Here is a 19201-nt window from a genome sequence, read left to right on the forward strand (position 1 = left end):
GTCTGTATCAACTCTTTCTTATCTTCTTGTATAGTCAATGTATGAGACTGTGGATGCACTATCATGTATTTCTTCGCAACGTACCTGACGTCCTCTACTCTACTGGAATAGATGACATGTGGGTGGCCAGATCAAGTCGGCCAACCTGGCAAGATCATCTATCGACAAACAATGACGTGGTCACCAACATGGACAAGAACAATTCATAGATGGTTGGTTATTCTCATTCCGCCCCTCTGCAGGGAGCATGTTATATAGATTACATTGCCCGCATGTAGCGAGCGGAGCACATAAAACCTGTGCTCACAAAAGAATAAACGCCATGAGAGCCACCGAAGTAAGCCCAAGTTTCGAATACCGTTTTGACCTGATCCGCCCAACGCCATGCTATGCATTCAAAGAGAAAAAGGCTCAAAATCCCCATACCCATACCACCACACATGATGCGTTAATAGTCGGATAGTCTGTGCAGGCCGAACGTCCTTGTACAAACTTGAAAAACCAGGTATGATGCGTAGCAGTTGTTGCAACATGATCATATCCTCTACTAATGGTGTGCCCAGAAACTATGAACAGTGGATGGAGTCAGTCACTGTGCCGCTAGTGACATTGTCGTTCTAGGACGGTGAGCCGGCGAAGGATGGAGTAGCAGGAACGACGGTGGCGGGAGATGCAGCACTTGCGTCTCTGAATGTGTCGTTCTGTTTCCGTTGACCGTTGAGGAGCGGGCAGAGCCTGGTGGAGAATCTGTTAGTAAACTCGTCAAAGAAAGGGAAGATTGCCTACGCACTTCTTGTTTGTCTTGATATGACCCACCTCGCCGCAGTTAGCGCACTTGCGAGGTGTTGCTCCGCCCTTGCCTGGTCCACCAGTTGCACCACCTTCTCCGGTCTGCGATTTGTGCATACCCTTTGCCTTTTCACGACCTTCACGGCGTTCAATGTTGCGAGCTAGACGCGCTAACTCTGCCTTCAACTTCAACTGCTGGGCCCTGTCCACTTCAGGATCGCCAGTTGGTTTGATGTCCTCGATGCGCATGTTGAGAAGACGCTGCTGTCGCTTGTGCTTGATGTAGAGCTGGATAACGGCGGGGTCGGTGATGACCTCTGTGACATCCTCGTACTCATCGTACTTGTTCTTGATAGTGCGAGTGATCTTGAGCTTCTTGCCGCTGTTGTCCGCATTGCTATTGCGAGACATTTGTGACATGGTCTCATCATCAGGACGTACGGCCGGGGTGCCGACTTCGGAACGCTGGCGACCTGTGTTGTTGTGGTTTACAGCAGAGTCCACATCGTCTTCGGTGTCGGAGGGCGGGTTCTGAGCAGATAGACTTTCCTTCTGCTTGTTCCAGATGCGCTTGATGGCGTTCTCGTACATGACCTGTTGACGCTGGACATTGTAGCTGTGGCCACCAAGCTCCTTCATCTTCTTGTTATCGAGACGATCAGCTGCACTCTCACCAACATCTCTGAAACCACCCTTCATCGAAACCTTGATGAAACTGAAACCCAGACCTTGACCGGTAGGATCACCGTCACCATGAAGCTCCAACATAGCCTTGCCAGCGCAAGCGTTGAGGAAGTTCTTTGTTGTGTTCCATGGCGCGAGTTTGACATCAGCGTTCTCGTTGTCAGCCTCTTCATCGTCGTCACGGATCTCGTTCGACTTGATGCCGGCGTCCTGCAGCTGTTTATCACCAGCATGCATCGAGTCGATCAGACAAACATCTTCTGGCTTGATCCAAGTGCGTAGAATCGGCTCTTCGGGAACAGTCTCTCCAGGCACCGGCTCCCAAGTTCCAATGTCCTTCTGGTACTTCATGATTTCTCGCATTCGAGAGCGATTCTGCGCAATCTCGGTACCAGGCAAATGCTGCTTGATCATCTCGTTGCTGACCCAAGGTTGACGCGCATTCTTCTGCTGTCCCTTTCGATACAAGCGGAACGCGAGCATCTTCAATCGCTTCTTCGAGGCTTCAGTAACCTTGCGGGCATGTGTACCGGGCACTTCCACAGAAGGAAACTGCTGACCGACGACCATGAGATTTGGAATGTTTCGCATGTAGTACTTGGGGCCATTAACACCAGTATAGCTTCTGCTCACAAGGAAATCGGTCTGTTCGGGCTTATGTTTGAACACGGGAGCTCGGTACATGGCGTTGTGAAGCGTCAACACTTGCTGGCCGGGCTCGACCTGACCGAACAGCGAGAATGGGCTCTTGTCTTGCGGCAGCAACACTGAGGTCTCACCAATACCATCTTCTGGTTTTGGTCGCGCAGTATCTTCCATGTCCTTCCGACGGTAGTAGTTGAGGATCTTGACACCCATACCGAAGTTGGACAACGTGGTGGGGTACTCCTCGGAGTACTCCGCAAGGAGGAGGTCAGAGTTGTCGCCAATGTTGAGGTCTTCTGCTGACGCGAAAGCTTCGGAAGGCTTGAGGTTTTTCTTGTGCTTCCTTTTGACCGATTTGAGGACTGAGATACTAGCTCGCTCACCGGGCTTGAACGTGACAGTAGGACGGTGGAAGGACCGGAGTTCGCGGTCGGACAGCGCAACCTTGTAGAAAGGATATTGCAGCTTCAATGCGGGCAAGCTGTGCTCAACGTTCATGTGGCCAATCGTACTACGGACCTTCTGTTGGCTGCTTTCCTTGAGCGCGTCGTAGGCCTCATCGTTGGAGATGTTGTAGCGCTTGAACATGGGGTTCGCAAGGCTTCCGCGGCTGTCGCGCTTGAGACCCACACCTAATGTCCGAGGTTTTGGTGGCTCTGCACTGGGCTGTTGCACATCCAGTAGGAGATGGGGGTCGTTCATGTCGAGGAGGATCTTCTTAGATAGTCGCGCCGTCTCAAGCTCGGGATCGTCCCAGGTGGGTAGGTCCATGTGATCGTATACGGAGAATTGGATGGGCTGCTCACGGCTTCCAAGCTTCCGCTTCTTGTTCGGCGATAGCTGCTCGAAGTCAATGCCACCCATGCTATCAGGCGGCGTCGGTGCTTGGTTCCCGTCGGACATGGTCACATCGCTTGCACCATCTGGCACGTCCCAATCCTCACAGGCAATCCGTAGGTCGCTCCAGGATACATTGCCGATCATCTCACGGTCGTCGATGGTGTCGAGGTTGTCCAACTCTAACTGATCTTCGCTATCGCCATCTTCGTCGGCGGTATTGGTGATATGAATAAGACCACCCTGCTCCTCTTCTTGCTGCCGGCCTGACTTGGCAGTGGTGGTCGTAGGATGTAACCGGAAACTTTTTTCTTGGTCCGTCGCAAGGTCCAAGGTAAGCTTGTTGGTTTGGAATGGTCTCGGTGTCTTTTGCGGGACTTTGGGGATATAGAAAGCGCGCTTTCGAGGTACCAGACTGAAGAAGCGTGGCGGCTTGTCCGCCTCGAAGTTGGGCCAGATCTTCTCGAACTCCTCTCGCGATGTCTTGACGGGTGCAGCCGCCGGCTCGTCTTTCTTGCGCGATGACTGTGCGAACAGAGCCAGCTGCTCTCGCACCTCGGGGTCTTCCTCTTCCACCTCTTGCTGTGCGACACTGGTGGCGATGTTGCGGGTGGCAGACTGTGGTTTATCCTCTGCGACACTACTGAAGCCTTCCTGGACAAGGTCTTCGATGGAGGTGAGAGGGTCGTCTTCATGTCGCGCAGACTCTTGCACCGGGTCGGAGTGGCTGGGATCGTCGCCGAAGAGATCATCGTTATCGTCGTGGTTGTCGCCGAAGAGGTCGTCCATGTCGACGTCTTCGTTGTCACCTGCGCCGCCAGAATCCTGTAGAGTAGTTCCGCTGAAGTTCTGGGTGCTATCAGCACCCTCGCCCGACGCAAACTCCTCGTCCGGCAAGTCGTCATCGCTGATGTCTTCGTAGTCGACTGCGTCGTCGGCCTTCTCGCCAATATCCAGCGGCCGGTCCGCGATACCACCCAGGAGATCCTCCTCGCCTTCAGCAGCGCCCCGCGACATCTGTTGCATGATCTTGCGGAAGTCCTCCTCATCGTTGTCCGCGGTGGAGTCGCCGCCGACAGTCTGGGGTGGGTGTTCGTCGGCCATGGTCGCGTGTGGTAATATGGGAGCTAAGCGTCGCTGGACGTGTTCGGGGAGTTGGAGGGCAGTTGAGGTATTAATATAGGCGTGTGACTCAGGCGCAAAAAGTGAAAGCGCGCCGCGAGGCAGAAGGGCGGTTGAGGGGTGCGCGCGCCGTCATTCACGCTATCACCGCGCTCGAAATACTGCGAGGCGCCACAGAGACAGGCCGGGTATTTGCGTCGGTTGTTCGCGTGCGTCTTTGGGGGGCTTCTCGGTCGTTCGGGGGCGCGGGTGTCGATACAGCCAAATGGCTCTGTGTCGTGTACAAGTGATGGAATCCAGTCGCGGTTCAAGGCCGCGGCGGAGTGGTCCGTGCGTTGAGCTAAAACTAGTCAAAGAGAACGGTCAAGCATCGCCGCGTTCAAGATTCACTTCACGCAATGTGCACGGATGTGGGAATTCTCAATAGAACATTGCAATGTATCAGGTGGTCGCACTGCCATGTTTACAATCATGTGTCCGGTGCTTGTCGCCTCCAACATGTACTATCGGGTCGCTGCACGGTGACGCCTGCCACCCCGTCGTCTCCAACTCACATCTCCTCCTGCTCAACTGACTCCTCCTCCATGTTCACGTCTCCGTCTTCTTCATCTTCGATCACTTCTCCATGACCTTCTTCAGTATCGTCGGCGGCAGGTTCTGGTGACGTGCCCCAGATGCGAGCACGAGCTTTCGCATACTCCTTCTTGACCGTGGGCACGCCAAGGGACCATCCACGCTCCTCGAGCTTGTTGCGGATGTCCTTGAACGACATGCTTTCAGCATCGTGCCAAACAACAATGCAGGCCTTGTCAAACTCGTGGCTCTTGTAGTTCCGCTTCTCGCGCTGAGCCTGCTTCATGGCTTTGACCGAGCCACCCTTCGAAGAAGCAATCGATGTATCCGCCGAAGTCTCTTCGAAGGCCGAGACTTCGCCTTCGCCTTCGCCTTCGCCTTCGGTCTGCTCCTCGGAGGGAGCAACCAAGTCCTTCTCGGGCTGAATACCACTTAGACGGGGCGCACGCGGCCTTCCACGTCTCGAGATGTTCCTGCCGACTACGCCAATCTGCGTAGCAGGCCTTGCACCGTAGCGCTTCTGTAAGCGCTCGAGAGACCGAATATGGCGGCGACGTACAGCTTCATCCGTCACTGTATCGTTTGGGAATGCCTTGTTGTACAAGATAGTCGCCTGCGAGTATGTGTGCTCCAAGTCATCTAGCAAGTAGATAATCATACTGTTCTGGTGATCTTCTGTGTCACCATAGGGAGATGCACCGGGTGTGGGAGCTGGAGGGTCTTGGCCGGCCACGAGATCACGCGGCGGCATGTTGATTGCCTTGATGCTGTTGTAGGTAAGACCCAGCTCCTGGGATGATCGAACTTGACGCTTCGCTCGACCACCTTTCTTGTCTTCTGCCGCGCGCTTCTTGCCGTGTGACGAATCTTCTTGAGCAACGGCGCGAGGGTCTTTCGAAGAGGTGACGAATGGTTTGGCCTTGCGGTCTACGCGAGAGTTCTCCTCAGTCCCAGACGTTGACCTTGCAGCAACCCCTTCATCGCTGCTTGTCGCCGATGCAGATAAGTCTGATTCTTCTGTTACAGCCGTCACTTCGACAGATTTGACTGTTGTGTCTTCGCTCGGAGTGGTCTGGGTAGACTTGGTACTGCGAAGAGTCCGCTTAGGCGTAGTTTGGCCATTGCTCTTTTCGACTCGAGGGCTCTCAGAGGTCTTTTTCGCTTTGGATATAGGAGTTACCGCTGCCTCTTCTGCGCTGCTAACATCTCGAGTTGTGTGTCCTTTCAACGGGGTGGGAACGGAGTCAGTGACGTGGGCCATGGTGTTGTGAGCGGCTGACGTAGTCGCGCGCTCAAGTTGTGAGGTGCTGGTGAAGTAGGAGTGCACTTTTGTGTTGATAGAGAACGTGCAGTGGTTGCGGGTATAGGTATAGGTAGGGGCAGAGGCAGGAGGTGGGTATGTGGTGTAGGCCGAAAGTTGGTGTAATCCGTGTTGACGTACTTGAGTAGGTTGTTAGCAATGGTCAAAGCTAAGACAAGTGTAAGCGGTATATGAGGTGGAGGTCCGAGGTGGCGAGGGGCGATTGCGTGGGAGTTGGAAACCGTAGCAACGCCTCGGTCGAGAAGTTTTGTTGTGTGCGCAGGCAGCCGCTATGCCTGATGAAAGGGATGGGAAGTGAAATTGACTACACTGCTGCCACTTAAAGAGCCTAAGGGAGAAGAGCGAGCAAAGCTAGTTTGATATAGCTCCGTGCAACTGTAGATTCGCGCAACCTTGGACGCTCAGTTAGGTATATCAGTGCTTAAAGCGAGGTTTTATAGATATAATGATAATGACATTCAACATTGCATTCGTTCAGTACCAGGCCGCATGTATCTCAGTATGGTATCATCGCAGCTAGCCCAACCCATTCCGCTTCATACCGAATACGTGCCCGCGAGTTTACTCCCAACACCAAACACCAATCGCAAGAGTCTTCGTTGCCCACCAATCATCAAGCCTGTTTAATGATATAGTCTTTGTTCTCAATCGTAACACTTTTCGTCTAAAATAAGTCAGTAAACGATGCTGAAGCCATTGAGTGTGCACTTGAGATGAGCTTACCATGTGGTTGACCTTGTACACGCCGACCAGCCGCGATGCAAGTTCAAACATGTTGTTTCTAAGTGAGATAACAATGAACTGTGCGTTCTTCGTCCTCTCCTTGATGTAACTCGCCACGATGCTCACGTTGCGGAAGTCTAGCGCCGCGTCGATTTCGTCCATGACGTACAACGGTGTAGGCTTGTAGTGATGCAAAGCAAACACCAAAGCTAGAGAGCTCAATGTCTTCTCACCACCGGAAAGGTTGCTGATGTTCTTCCATGACTTTTTCGGAGGCATTACTGAGAACCGGATGCCCTCGGAAAAGGCGTCGAGTGTATCTTCATATTCGAGCTCGGCGTTGCCACCCATGGTAATCATCTGGTACATCTCTTTGAGACGCGCAGTGATGATGTCGAAACCAGCCTTGAAACCTTCTTTGCGAAGACGTCGAAGCTCTTCGCACTTGTGCTTTGCAGCGTCACGGGCGCTGACAGCAGAAGCGAGGTCTGTGGAGCGCGCAGCATGCTCCTCGACACGTTTGCGGTACTCGGCGAGGACCGCTAGGTCGACTTGCGTGGACTCATTCTTCTTCTCCAAGTGGGCGATTTGGTCCTTGAGAGTAGCCTTGTCCATGTCTTGAAGCTCGTCTTTGCTGTAAGACGGGAGTCCTTCACCTCCATTTTCTTGTTCCTCGCCCAAGTCGGTGACGTTTTGGTATGCGAGCTTGCTTAGCTTGTCATGGAAGTATGCTTGCTTCTTCTGGTACTCGTTCAGAGTCTTTTGGCTTTCTTCAAGCTTATTGCGCATCTCAATCTCGACCGCACGCGTCTCGTTGAGCTCGCCCAGCTTCTCATCGAGCTCCCTCTTGACCAATTGAAGTTCCTCTTTTCTGGCCTCAAGCTGTTCTTGCGCTTCTTCGGCCTGCTGTCGGATCCCGGAAACGTCGCGTTGTTGTGAAGCCATATCATCTTCAACCTTCTCGGCATCAAGAGCAAGCTTTTCGAGCTCTTTGATGGCATCGTTATGTGCCTTCTCGTGCTTGACGCACTGCTTCTCTTCCTTTGATTTCGCGACCTGTGCATTGGACACTTGCTCGGTCAATGTATCGATCTGTCCCTTGAGACCATCGACTTTGGCCTTCTGACCTCGTAGCTTGACTCCTCCGATCTCCATGATTTTGTCCTGAAGAGCCTTGATCTCCGCTTCAATATCCTCAGTCTCTGCACGAAGTTTAGAGACCTCCTTCTCCATCGTGGCGATGTTCTTCTCCAGCGATGCGATGCGTCCCTTGTCGGTCTTCGTGGATGTCTGTTCACTACCTAGCTCTTTGATGCGGCGCTGAGAATCCGCAATATTGCGATCAAAACTCTCAAGCTCCAGCGCAAGCTTCTGTGACTTGGTGTCTAGTTCGGGTATCTGCTGATTGAGGTCTCTCAACGCAGTCTCGAGCTCCCGCAGCTCTTGTTGGAACTCAGCAAAGGTCTGTTCAAGCGTATCGCGGTCATGCTCGAGCTTTGTGACCTGGTCTTTCGAGACGTCAGACGCGAGCTTGGAAGACATCTTTCCCTTGACTACTCTGCTTCCACCACCACTCATGGTACCCGCAGTGTCGATAAGCTTGCCGTCTAGGGTGACGACTCGCCATCTCTTCGCGCCATATGCGATACGCTCAGCTTGGTCAAGGTCTTCGGCGACCAGCGTGTTTGTCATAACCTGGAAGAATGCAGGCTTGAGCTTTTCGTGCTTAGGCTTGACGAGGTCGAAAAGACGTGGCACGTTCTCGGGTGTTTGCACTGGCGACATGTCACGCTTGGCGAGGCGATCCAGGAGAATGAAGTTGGCGCGACCGAGGTTGTTCTTCCGTAGGTACTCAATGCACTGCTGACCAGACTCTACTGTGTCTACAACCATGTTGTCTAGTTGCGGACAGGCCGTAGAGATAGCAACGTCGTACTTCTGATCGATGGTGCCTAGGTTTCCGAGTCGACCATGGAATCCATCGATACGTCCTGATTCTTTCAGACGCATCAGACCCGTCAAAACGTTGCCTTGAGTCTGAGCGGAAGAGAGACTTGCCCGGGCCTCATCTGCCTTGGCTCGTGCGCCAGATAGCTTCGACCTCAGCGCCGGTTCTTGTTGAGTTATCTCCTCAAGTTTAGCCTGTGTCTTTTGTACGTTCTTCTCGACACGCTTCCTCTCGGCTTTGCACTCATCAAGTTCTGCAACCTTCGCCTGTTTGGCTTCCTCCAAGCTCTCGATCTTTGCTTCGACTTCGGCAATACCCTTGGCACCTGCATTCTCACGCTCACGCATGATGTCGAGCTCGCTCTGGGCAACTGCAATAGCGGACTGTTTCTCGTTGATCTTCGCACTCCAAGGTTCCAAAGATTTTTGCTTTGCAGCGATCTCGTCGGAGAGACCCTGTGTTTTACCAGCCAAGCTCTTGCGAATCGTCTCGAGCTCCTTCGCTTCGACCTCCATGCTTTGCTCGAGTTCAGCAATCTCTTCGTTGTAGCGCTCGACGTCCGCAGCGTACTGCTTGGCGAGGCTGTCTGCTTCCGATCGACCATAGCCACTTGTCTCCTTGGTCTTCTCCAGCTTCTTCTGTTTATTAGCCAGGAACTTCTTTTTCTCCTCGAACTTGACCGTCTCCTTGTCAACGCGGGCCACCTCTTTCTGGTACTCCTGGTTCTTCTTTTCGAGCTGCTCACACTCTTTCGCGCCAGCCTTGTATTGTCGCTCAAGCCCCTTGATCTCTTCCTCGTTACCCTGGTGCTTCTGCAACTCCTCATCAAGCTGCGACTGGAGCTGTCCGACAGATTCCTGGGTGACTTGAATGTGATCGTCGAACTCAGACACATATATTTGGTAGAGGGTGGACTGCTTCGAGGCCAGCTCGTTCTCGTCACGAATGTAGGCGAGCGCCTTGTTCTTCTTCTCTTCCAGACTGCTCTTCTCCTTCTCGACGTGCTGTACACGGCTGCTCTTCTCACGACAGACTTCATTCAGGGTCTCCACTTCGACCTCTGACTCTGCAATGGGTGTCTTGTATTTGGACGTGCCGATGATATCTTCGAGATACTCTAGCAGACCATCGTCATGTTCGCCCTGTGCTTTTGGCTTCATCTGCGCGATCGATTCAACCTCACCCTGCAGGATCAAGAAACGCTTATGGTCGAGATCCACGCCGCGGTCTTTAAGCAGGGTCGTGACAATCGTGAACGTAGACTCCTTCCTGTTGATGTAGTATTTGCTCGAATTGTTCTTGAACGCTCTTCGAGAGACAACGAGGTCTGAGTCAGGGATGACTTCGTGGCCGCCGTTTGGGAGGTCCTTGACTTCTTGGAAGTGGACTTCGACCTCGCAGTAATCCAGGTCCGGGAACGCCGCCGAATTATGAATGAGGGCGGAAAGCTTGCTCTGTCGCATCTTACTTGCACGGAAACCGAAGACGAAGAGAAGCGAGTCGATGACGTTTGACTTCCCGGAGCCGTTCGGTCCCACCACGGAGGAGAAGGAGGCGTGGAAGGGCCCAACCGCCTGTCGGCCAGCGTAACTCTTGAAGTTATTGAGGACAAGCCAGGTGATTACTGTCCGCTGTTTAGGCGCCACAGGCTCATGCAACGCGGGGATACCTGCCGCTCGCCTCTTGACCACAATATCTATAGGCTCAAGCATAGTTTGTTGTGTGCCGAGATCCTCCATGACCTTGGCTGGGGGCTGAGGCTCTGATAAAGGCTCAACCTCGACCTTCGGTTCCGGTACGGGCGACTCGTCTTTCGCTTCTATCTGGGTAACCTCAGCGACAGGCTCGGGTACGGGTTCTGGCACAGGTGCGGGTGCAGGCTCCGGCGTTCGGTCGGTCATGGTAACATCGCTCGCAGCGTCACTCGTAGGATCGTCTACCATGTCATTCGTGGCATCGTCTGCCGTGTCGTTTGTACTATCGGCGAGCGGCGAGCTTGGTGTAACGGTGGCTTCGGACGCCTGCTCAACCTCGGGCTCGGGCGATATTGAAGGCTCAGGCGTGAGCAAGTGTGAGGTATCCTCAGCCGGAGGTGCAGCGACAGAAGCACGTGGCTTCCTGCCGCGCTTCTTGGGCACCGCCTTGGAGGGTGAAGCCGCCCTGGTGGTCCTCTCTGTCGCGGGTGTGAGCGTCTGCGTGGGTTCGACCGACTCTGTGGCGCGCGTCCGCCGCCTCGCTGCGGGCTTGGGTGTCGCTTCTTCATTCTGGGCTGCAGCCTTCCGAGGCCTTCCCCGTCCCCGTCCCGTCTTGAGTGGCGCGGGGGCCGGTGTGAATTCTTCCTCCTCCTCCTGCTTGACTTCGGGCGTCGGGGTCCTGTTTTCCTCATGGTCCGAGTCGTCGACAACGGGTGCTTTTCGGCGCATCGCAGCGGCGCGCGTAGATTTCCTCGGGGACATGGAAGCCATGATTGCTATGGCTGTGGGCTGGTCGTGGTTGGGCGCGAATTGCGCGGAGTATCCTTGTGCAACTGGACACTTTCCTAGTGTTGTGCGCACAGGTAAACAAACACCCTGACACGTGCGGTCTGCCTGTAGCGGGGCGCGGGGCCAACGTGCCGCCACCTTTCCTTCAACCGTCAGACTGCACCAAACTTGACCGCCTTTGATTCTGATCTTAGACAGACTTCCTATTATTAGGCCTCGCGTTTTGCTGGTAGAGTCTGCCTCACACATACCAAACTGCTCATGGTTACCATATGCGGTGCTGTGCAGCTGCCGTGAAGGTAGCCCCGCCCCAGGCACCGTTGCGATTGGCTACATCCACATCATCGTGGATCTCAGCTGCAGTCATATAACGAAGGATACCAAAAGGCTGCGGGTACTCCAATCTCTTTTGTATAACTGTCATACTCATCGCTTCCTACCTGCGTAATCATGGCATCAAGTCTGCAAAAGTTCAAGATTGTATTCTTCGTCCCTCCCTCTGCCCTCAGCGCCTGCAAGACCGCTGTCTTGAGTGCCGGTGCAGGGCGTTATCCAGGCCAAGGGGGCTACACGGAAGTTTGCTTCACAAGCAGAGGAACGGGACAATTTAGACCGGGCAACGCTGCCGATCCTCACGTAGGTTTCTTAGGCATACATAGAGCCACAGTGTGGTGAACAGTGAAGGCTGACAACGGCTCTTAGATTGGCAAGGCTGGTGAACTACAGGAAGTTGACGAGTACAGAGTCGAGGCCATGTGCATGGGGCGCGACATAACTGTCAAGGCTGTGGAAGCGCTGAAAAAGTGAGTATCCATCTCCAGTGATGATCAAGATCGCTGATGGAAGCAGAGCACACCCATACGAGGAGCCAGTGTACGAAGTGTACAAGATGGAGGACATGTAGTACGCTCATACTCGTTTCATTCTTGTAAATCCAGTTCGCTATTACGACTGTACACTCTCTTTGTCGGACAATATGGCTTGCAACACCTGTTTGATGATGGGCAAATCCCTCTCGGCGTCCGTCATCCAGTTAGAAACTGCAAATCTACAAGCTGGCTTCCCGTCCCATGCTGTACCTGACACATATATTTTCCTCGTTGCCTTGATCTTGTTGACCAGTTGCTTGTTCAGTGCTTCATCTGTTGCACGGAACAGTACGATAATGTATATGCTGTTTACGACTTCTTCCTGAGGGGTATAGTGCTGAGGGAGGAGCTCATATCCATCAGTCTCCAGAATATATCTTGCGATTCCTCGCGAGAGTTCAATCTGTCGTTCCAACATCGCACGATAGCCGTCTTTGCCATACGCAACAAGGTTGGCGTAAACCGGCAGCGCTCGGAATCGTCGTGAGTTCTCGAGTCCGATGTTCAGCGGTGACATGATGGCGTTCGCGTCGTTCCCGGAAGCGAGGTATGCCGCGTTGGGATTCTGGAATACGCGTTCAGCGATGTTGCGGTGTCGAGAGAAGAAGAAGCCACAGTCGTATGGCACGTTGAGCAGCTTGTGCGCGTCACCTGTGATCGAATCCGCAAGCTCAAGACCTTCACAAGCCTGGGTGATAGAGGAGTACGCGGGTGAGGTCAATATGCGGCCGAAGAGCCCAAACGCACCATCCACATGTATCCATGCTCCATACATGTCGCACAGCTTTCGCATCTCCTGCATTTCTACTAACCCAGAAGTCGCAAAGACTCCTGTGTTGACTTCGGATGCAGAGATAGCCACGATCGATGCGGCACCAGGTCGCTCAAGAGACTTCTTGAGTAGCTGCATGTCGAATTTGTGCGGCGCATCTGGCTCTCCTAGACACTTGACGCTCGTCCGCCCCAGACCTAGTATGCTTGCCGCCTTGCTCAGCGATGAGTGCGGTACCGTGGTCAAGATTTGGATCTCGTCGATACCAGCTTTCCGCATAGCTTCCGTGATACCAAGTTCGCCAACGCTAATCTCGACGTCTGTACGATGTGCTGAGGCTTCAGCAATCACATACTCTCGTCCACACGCCAGCCCCAGGATATTGGCTGCCGTTGCACCTGTGGTAAATATGCGGTGTGGCCATTGCTCTGGTGCGAAATTGAGCAACTCGCACAATAGAGAAAGAGCTCGATCCTCCACGTCTGTGGCGATGGTCTCATTTGGTAGGTGAACTTGCACGTTTTGGTCATAGGCTGTGACCAGGTTGTCGGCAAGAAGTGCTACAGGTGTCGCACCACCGGTTACAAAGCCGTAGTAGTTAGGAGAGCGGGAACTACTGTTGAAGGCTGGGGCGAGGTCCTCTTGTATGTGCCGTATGCTTTCTTCGAGACCCACGCCCTGGCTCTGGAGGTGGGAGTGAAGCATAGAGCGAGCAGCACTCAAGGTATTCGTTGAGGGAAGGACATTCTCAGGCGGTGGGCCTGAGTGTAGCTTTGAGATCGACGTCGACAGTCTTTGGAACAGCTCGTGAGCTGGGACCTCCATGATGGATTAAATTGATGCGTATAGAAGTAGAACTGGGAACATTCACAGCTCGTTCCCGATGTGGATGTTGGAATGTGAAGAAGTGCAGCATATAAATGTTGGCGCGAGAAGTGCTTGTACGAGTGACGGGACGCGTTTGACTCTATGAAGAGTCTAGATTTCGCGATGATTGCCTAGGATAGCCGGAAGCGACATGTGCCTTCGCAACCTGCGCCATATTTTGATCCATCGAGCGGGCCACTTTCGCGATTGGCTGTCTTGAGCGGGTTCGTGAAGTAAGCGGCACGTTTGACTCCAAAGCGGCAGGTCCACTCGACGTTCTTCGGCATCCACCCAGCACGTGACTTGGTGCTAGCGCGGCGCGTTCCGGAGTTAGCACAACACGGTCAACGATGCTATCGGTGACATCGCCACCATTACGCCTGCAAAACCGCGATGCCTACACGGACCGACGCGTAAAATATTCATGCGGACTCACACCGACGATGCGACGCTCTCATGCCTCAGAACAATCTTAGCAAACATCTCAAGTGGTTGATCGCAGAGAAGCCTTTCATTCCGCCCTCGGCTTCGCTCGTTGCATACGATCCCGACGCAGTTCCGACGAGTTCAGCTACGATTTCTCAACAGCATTCTTCCTTCTTGGACGACCACGCAGGATACGATGAGCCTGAAGCTGCCTCCGCGCCACCACCCCCACCAGCACTACCGGCCGAACGTCCCGCTCCACCCCGCGCTCTCGCTCGAACACGGACTATTGATATACACAACCCGCCAGGCACGGAAGACGCGACCTTGGATATGGCAAGATTGAGGCACACTCCAGCGAGTGGAAAGCCTAGACTCATCTTAGCGGGGTTGCCTGAACATGTATCCTCTTCCAAATCAGCAGACAGGGAACGAAAGGAACCGAGTGATGTTGGAAGTTTCAAGAACAATATACAAGATCTATCAGCGAATGTGAGGAGTATCACTGGGACTACTGGCACGCCTGCCTCCCAACATGCTACCGCGAGAACGAAGTACCGCGAGCCAGTCGATGTCGACTCAATCGATCTCACTGGTGACGACGCGGGTCGCTCCTCTCCAGTTCCAGCGCGCACCTCTAAGGGTCGGAAACGAAAGAGCGACGAGTACGAGGCAGACCTCCGTCGCACCAAGTCTCCCAGACCTGTTCGCAAGGCTCATGCGCTCAGTCCAGAGCCCGTCGACGACGATGACTTCCCCGATATCGACGATATGGTCATGGCCCCCGACAGCCCTCCTCCACCATACTCAACCATCGTAGGCGGTGTAGGCAAACAGTCAAAGCATATCGCGACAGCAGAAGACGACGACCTGGAAGCTATGTTGCAATTAGAAGAGGAGGAGAGACAAATGGCGAACGCAGAGAATGCGATAGCCTCACAACCCCGTAAACGCAAGTCACTGAGCCGCGCACCCTCGGAAAATGCGCCCGCTCGCAAAATGGGGAAGCAAACGCGTAGTCCTTCGCCCCGGAAGAACGATCTCGCTAAGACCGGGGCTATGGCTAGAAATGATCGACGGTTGGACACACCTGGCACTAAGAGGGTTGGGCATGCGGTCTTGGACTCGGAGGATGAAGAATTTGGTGCACTGGATGAGATGGATATCGATACACAATCCCGGACGAAATCACCCACTCCAACGGGGAAGAAACTACGCGAGAAAACATCGATGACCGAGTTCACCAGAGGTGCCAGTCAAACACAGCTTCCCATACGATCGCCTTCGAAGACCGTAAGAAGTCCAAGCCCATATCAGCCGGAACAGGACTCTATGCCCACTCCAGCGAAGTCTCAGTCTCCAAAGAAGGCTGCAAGGCCTACACCCACACCAGTGCCTGCATCCACAAAACGCGTACCAAGCTCTTCCGAACTTCCAAAGGAAAGGAGAGATGCCATCAGAGAATCCATGGATACCTTCCTGGGCACTGAAGGCCAAAGATTGCAGAAACACCTCAACGCTGCAAGCTCGGCATGGGATAATGCCAGGGCTGCGTTTGTAGCACATCTTTCCGAGTTTGGCAAGCCTGATCCAAGCGAACAAGAAAGGATGGAACGCGCTCGTTCACGAAAAGAGGCAGTCGAGCAATTGATAACCTTGAAATCCAAACACGAGGAACTAATCGGGCAGCGGCAGAGAGTCAAACAGAAGCTAGAGGATGACTTGAACATCGGTCAATTTGATGCAGCGGACGGTGAAACCCTCAGCAGACTGTTCAAGATGAACGAGGATGTTCTGATCCAGATGTTTTACCTCCTGGATGCGGCAGCCATCAAGCAGCAGTCAACACCTCTTGTGAAGACTGAAACGAAAGTCAGCCGTAATGTGGTCATACAATCAACCCAAGCGAGCCCGGTCCGCCCACACCTAAAAGCGTCAAGGGATGCAGGCTCACATCGCATCCCCCAGACACAATACGGTAGGCCACCCGAGGCTCCCGCTCAGGAACTGTGGACGCCTACTCGGCATATCCGTTTCGCAGAAGAGCAAGTAGCTGCGTCCCCACTACCGCCCCCAAACCTAGGCTCCCGTGCCCATGCGAATGATGGCATGGCAGGAAAGCAAAAAGCGAAGTCAAAAGAGCGATCCCATAGAGTGCCTGAGACGCCAGAGCGCCGATGTTCTCCAAAGCGATCAAGGCAAGTAGCTCCGCAACACACACCAGATGAGTTTGGCGAGCTTGACTTTGAAGAGAACGAAACCCTGTTCAGCAACAACATGGGCGAACTTCACCAACCCATTGAGATCAATGACGACGATGATTTTGGTGAGGCATTTGGACCGGACGACGATGATGACTTCCTTCACGAGATCACCAACATTGAGAATCAGGCACCAGGTGGTTTTGATTGGAAGGGCGAGCGGGCTGGGAATCACGTCACTACACAATCTCGTGAGGTGTTCCGCGAAACTTCTACCAATAAAGCCAAGCCTAAACCAGCCCAGCAAGCTTCACCAAAGAAGCAGCAGCTGGATATGCCTGCTAAGAATCATCCTGGTATGAACTTCCCTTGGTCACAAGATCTAAGGACCGCCCTTATTCGCCGCTTCGGTCTGCGAGGATTCCGTCCAGGACAGTTGGAAGCTATAAACACGACGCTGTCTGGCGAACACTGTTTTGTGCTCATGCCTACGGGAGGTGGCAAATCTCTTTGTTACCAACTTCCATCAGTAATTACCTCAGGCAAGACAAGAGGAGTCACCATCGTAGTATCTCCGCTCCTGAGTTTGATGGAGGATCAAGTGGAGGCCTGCAAACAGCGCTTTGGGATGCAGGCCTTTCTGATCAACGGAGAATCGACCGCAGCACAAAAGAACATGATAATGGATGGGCTACGTCAGCGGGATCCCCAACAGTTCATACAGATCCTCTATCTAACACCCGAGATGCTCAGCAAGAACCAGAGAATGATCAGTGCTTTCCAGCAATTGCATTCTGGGGGCAATCTTGCCCGCATCGTCATCGATGAAGCGCATTGTGTCAGTCAGTGGGGCCACGACTTCCGGCCAGATTACAAGGCACTTGGAGACGTCGTTCGTCAGTTTCCAGGAGTACCCGTTATTGCACTGACCGCGACTGCGACCCAGCTTGTCCGCACTGACGTAGTAGCAAACCTCGGTATCCAGGGTTGCCGTCAATTCTCCCAGAGTTTCAACCGCCCCAACTTGTCTTACGAGGTTGTGCCAAAAGCCAAAGGTGTCATCGACAGCATCGCTGATCTAATCAAAGAGAGATATGTTGGGAAATCCGGCATCATTTACTGCTTGTCACGAAAGAGCTGTGAGCAAGTGGCCCAGAAGCTATCCGATGTGGGCATCCGTGCGTATCACTACCACGCAGGAATGGAATCCGCAGACCGATCCGAAGTCCAACGCAAATGGCAGAAGAACGAATATCATGTCATAGTGGCTACCATCGCCTTTGGTATGGGAATCGACAAGCCTGATGTACGATATGTGATCCACCACTCGCTGCCCAAGAGTTTGGAAGGCTACTACCAAGAGACCGGTCGAGCTGGCCGTGATGGCAAACGTTCAGAGTGCTACCTGTACTATCAGTATGCCGACTCGAGAATATTGCGCAAGATGATCGAGGAAGGCGAAGGTAGCTGGGAGCAGAAACAGCGACTGAGCGATATGCTGAGAACTGTCATCCAGTACTGCGAAAACAAAGCAGACTGTCGCCGCGCTCAAGTACTCGGATACTTTAGTGAAGCATTCGATGCCTCTAAGTGCAACTTGACGTGCGACAACTGTCGCTCAGATGCGACGTTTGTTACTAAAGACCTCACGGACTACGCTGCCATGGCCATCAAACTTGTGAGCCAGGTACACGAGGACAATGTGACGATGCACCAGTGCGTGGACGCTTTCCGTGGCGCGGGCAGTGCGAAGATCAAACGCTCTGGATTAGAAGAGTATGGATGGGGCTACGGCAAGGACTTGGAACGCGGTGACAACGAACGCATCTTCCAACACCTGCTCGACGCTGGGGCCTTCAGGGAAAGAAGCAAGGTGAACAAAGTTGGCTTCGCGACGAACTACTTACACGTATGTATTTACTGCCCTGACTGTATTCTACATACTGACGATTGTAGCCTGCTTCGGCACGCAACGACTACGAGAGCAAACGAAAGCAGCTCAAGCTTCAAGTTCGTTCTTCGCCACAGAAAGCGCGCGCGAAAGCACCCGCTGTCAAGAAGGCAAAGAAAACCCAAACTCAGATTCCGTCTACCAATGTTCCCTCCCCCGTACGCGCACCGAAGCAGAAGATCCGATCGTTTGCCTATAATGAAGAGGACGACGACGATGACGATGCATTCGAAGCTCCACGACACCCCGCCCGCAGTAAGACCGCCCGCGGGTACGAGGCGGACGATTTCGTGGTTGATGACGATTTTGCGCCAATACGTGTCGCCAAGCCATCAAGAAGCACGAAAGCAAAGGGTGTCGGAGCTCCAATTACTACAGATCAACGCACCGAAGGACTCAGCGAATTCCAGTCCGATGTTCTGCGAGACTTCATGAACGGAGCCAAGCAGTTGAGGAAGGGCATAGAAGACAAGAAAAACCACCGTGAAGCCATCTTCACAGACACAGTACTACGTGAAATGGGTCTTGATCTACCTATGGATCTGGATGAGATGAAGACTATCCCGGGTATCAGGCCGGAAATGGTGGATCTATATGGCAGGCAATTTTTGGCCTTGGTAGACAACACAAGAAACTTCTACGGGGACGACACACCAGTACCTCGGAATCCACATCTTCGCAATCGCCGACCCCAGCAATCCAGAGTCATTCACGAGATTGACGATGATGACGAAGAAGAAGTTGTCGACCAAAACCATCGGCTCGTCGTGGACCTGTGTAGTGAGGACGAAGAGGACGTACCCATTGCAGAAGAATCTGAAGAAGAATCCTTCTATGGCGAGTTTGGCGACGAGGACGAGGACGATGCAGTTCACACGAGTCATCACTTCAGCCAATTTCCAAACCAAGCCGTGGCGGAGTTCAACAGTAAATACACGCAGCTCGGTGGCGGCGCGGCCCCTTCTACGTCCAAAGCAACGAAGGCACCAG

General features: G+C 53.4%; 4 protein-coding genes across 4 annotated transcripts; all 4 read right to left on the bottom strand.

Moving 5' to 3' along the window:
• Nucleotides 1-617: 617 nt before the first annotated feature.
• J4E93_000284 (uncharacterized protein) lies at nucleotides 618-4059 on the bottom strand (the record flags this gene model as incomplete). Its single annotated transcript, XM_049338245.1, has 2 exons — nucleotides 618-735; nucleotides 791-4059. The coding sequence occupies 2 exons, from the start codon at nucleotides 4057-4059 to the stop codon at nucleotides 618-620; spliced, it is 3387 nt and encodes a 1128-aa protein (XP_049204130.1).
• Nucleotides 4060-4627: 568 nt separating this feature from the next.
• Nucleotides 4628-5911, bottom strand: J4E93_000285 (uncharacterized protein; the record flags this gene model as incomplete). The annotated part of the gene is made up of 1 exon (XM_049338246.1): nucleotides 4628-5911. The coding sequence occupies one exon, from the start codon at nucleotides 5909-5911 to the stop codon at nucleotides 4628-4630; it is 1284 nt and encodes a 427-aa protein (XP_049204131.1).
• Nucleotides 5912-6584: 673 nt separating this feature from the next.
• J4E93_000286 (uncharacterized protein) lies at nucleotides 6585-11107 on the bottom strand (the record flags this gene model as incomplete). Its single annotated transcript, XM_049338247.1, has 2 exons — nucleotides 6585-6635; nucleotides 6695-11107. 2 exons carry the CDS (start codon nucleotides 11105-11107, stop codon nucleotides 6585-6587), a joined length of 4464 nt encoding a protein of 1487 aa, XP_049204132.1.
• A 963-nt stretch (nucleotides 11108-12070) lies between these two features.
• On the bottom strand, nucleotides 12071-13591 carry J4E93_000287 (uncharacterized protein; the record flags this gene model as incomplete). The annotated part of the gene is made up of 1 exon (XM_049338248.1): nucleotides 12071-13591. One exon carries the CDS (start codon nucleotides 13589-13591, stop codon nucleotides 12071-12073), a length of 1521 nt encoding a protein of 506 aa, XP_049204133.1.
• Between the last annotated feature and the right edge of the window lie 5610 nt (nucleotides 13592-19201).

The sequence above is a fragment of the Alternaria ventricosa genome (genome assembly GCF_023758065.1).
Source record: "Alternaria ventricosa strain BMP 2768 chromosome Unknown scaffold_1, whole genome shotgun sequence".
In the NCBI taxonomy this organism is placed as follows: Eukaryota; Fungi; Ascomycota; class Dothideomycetes; order Pleosporales; family Pleosporaceae; genus Alternaria; species Alternaria ventricosa.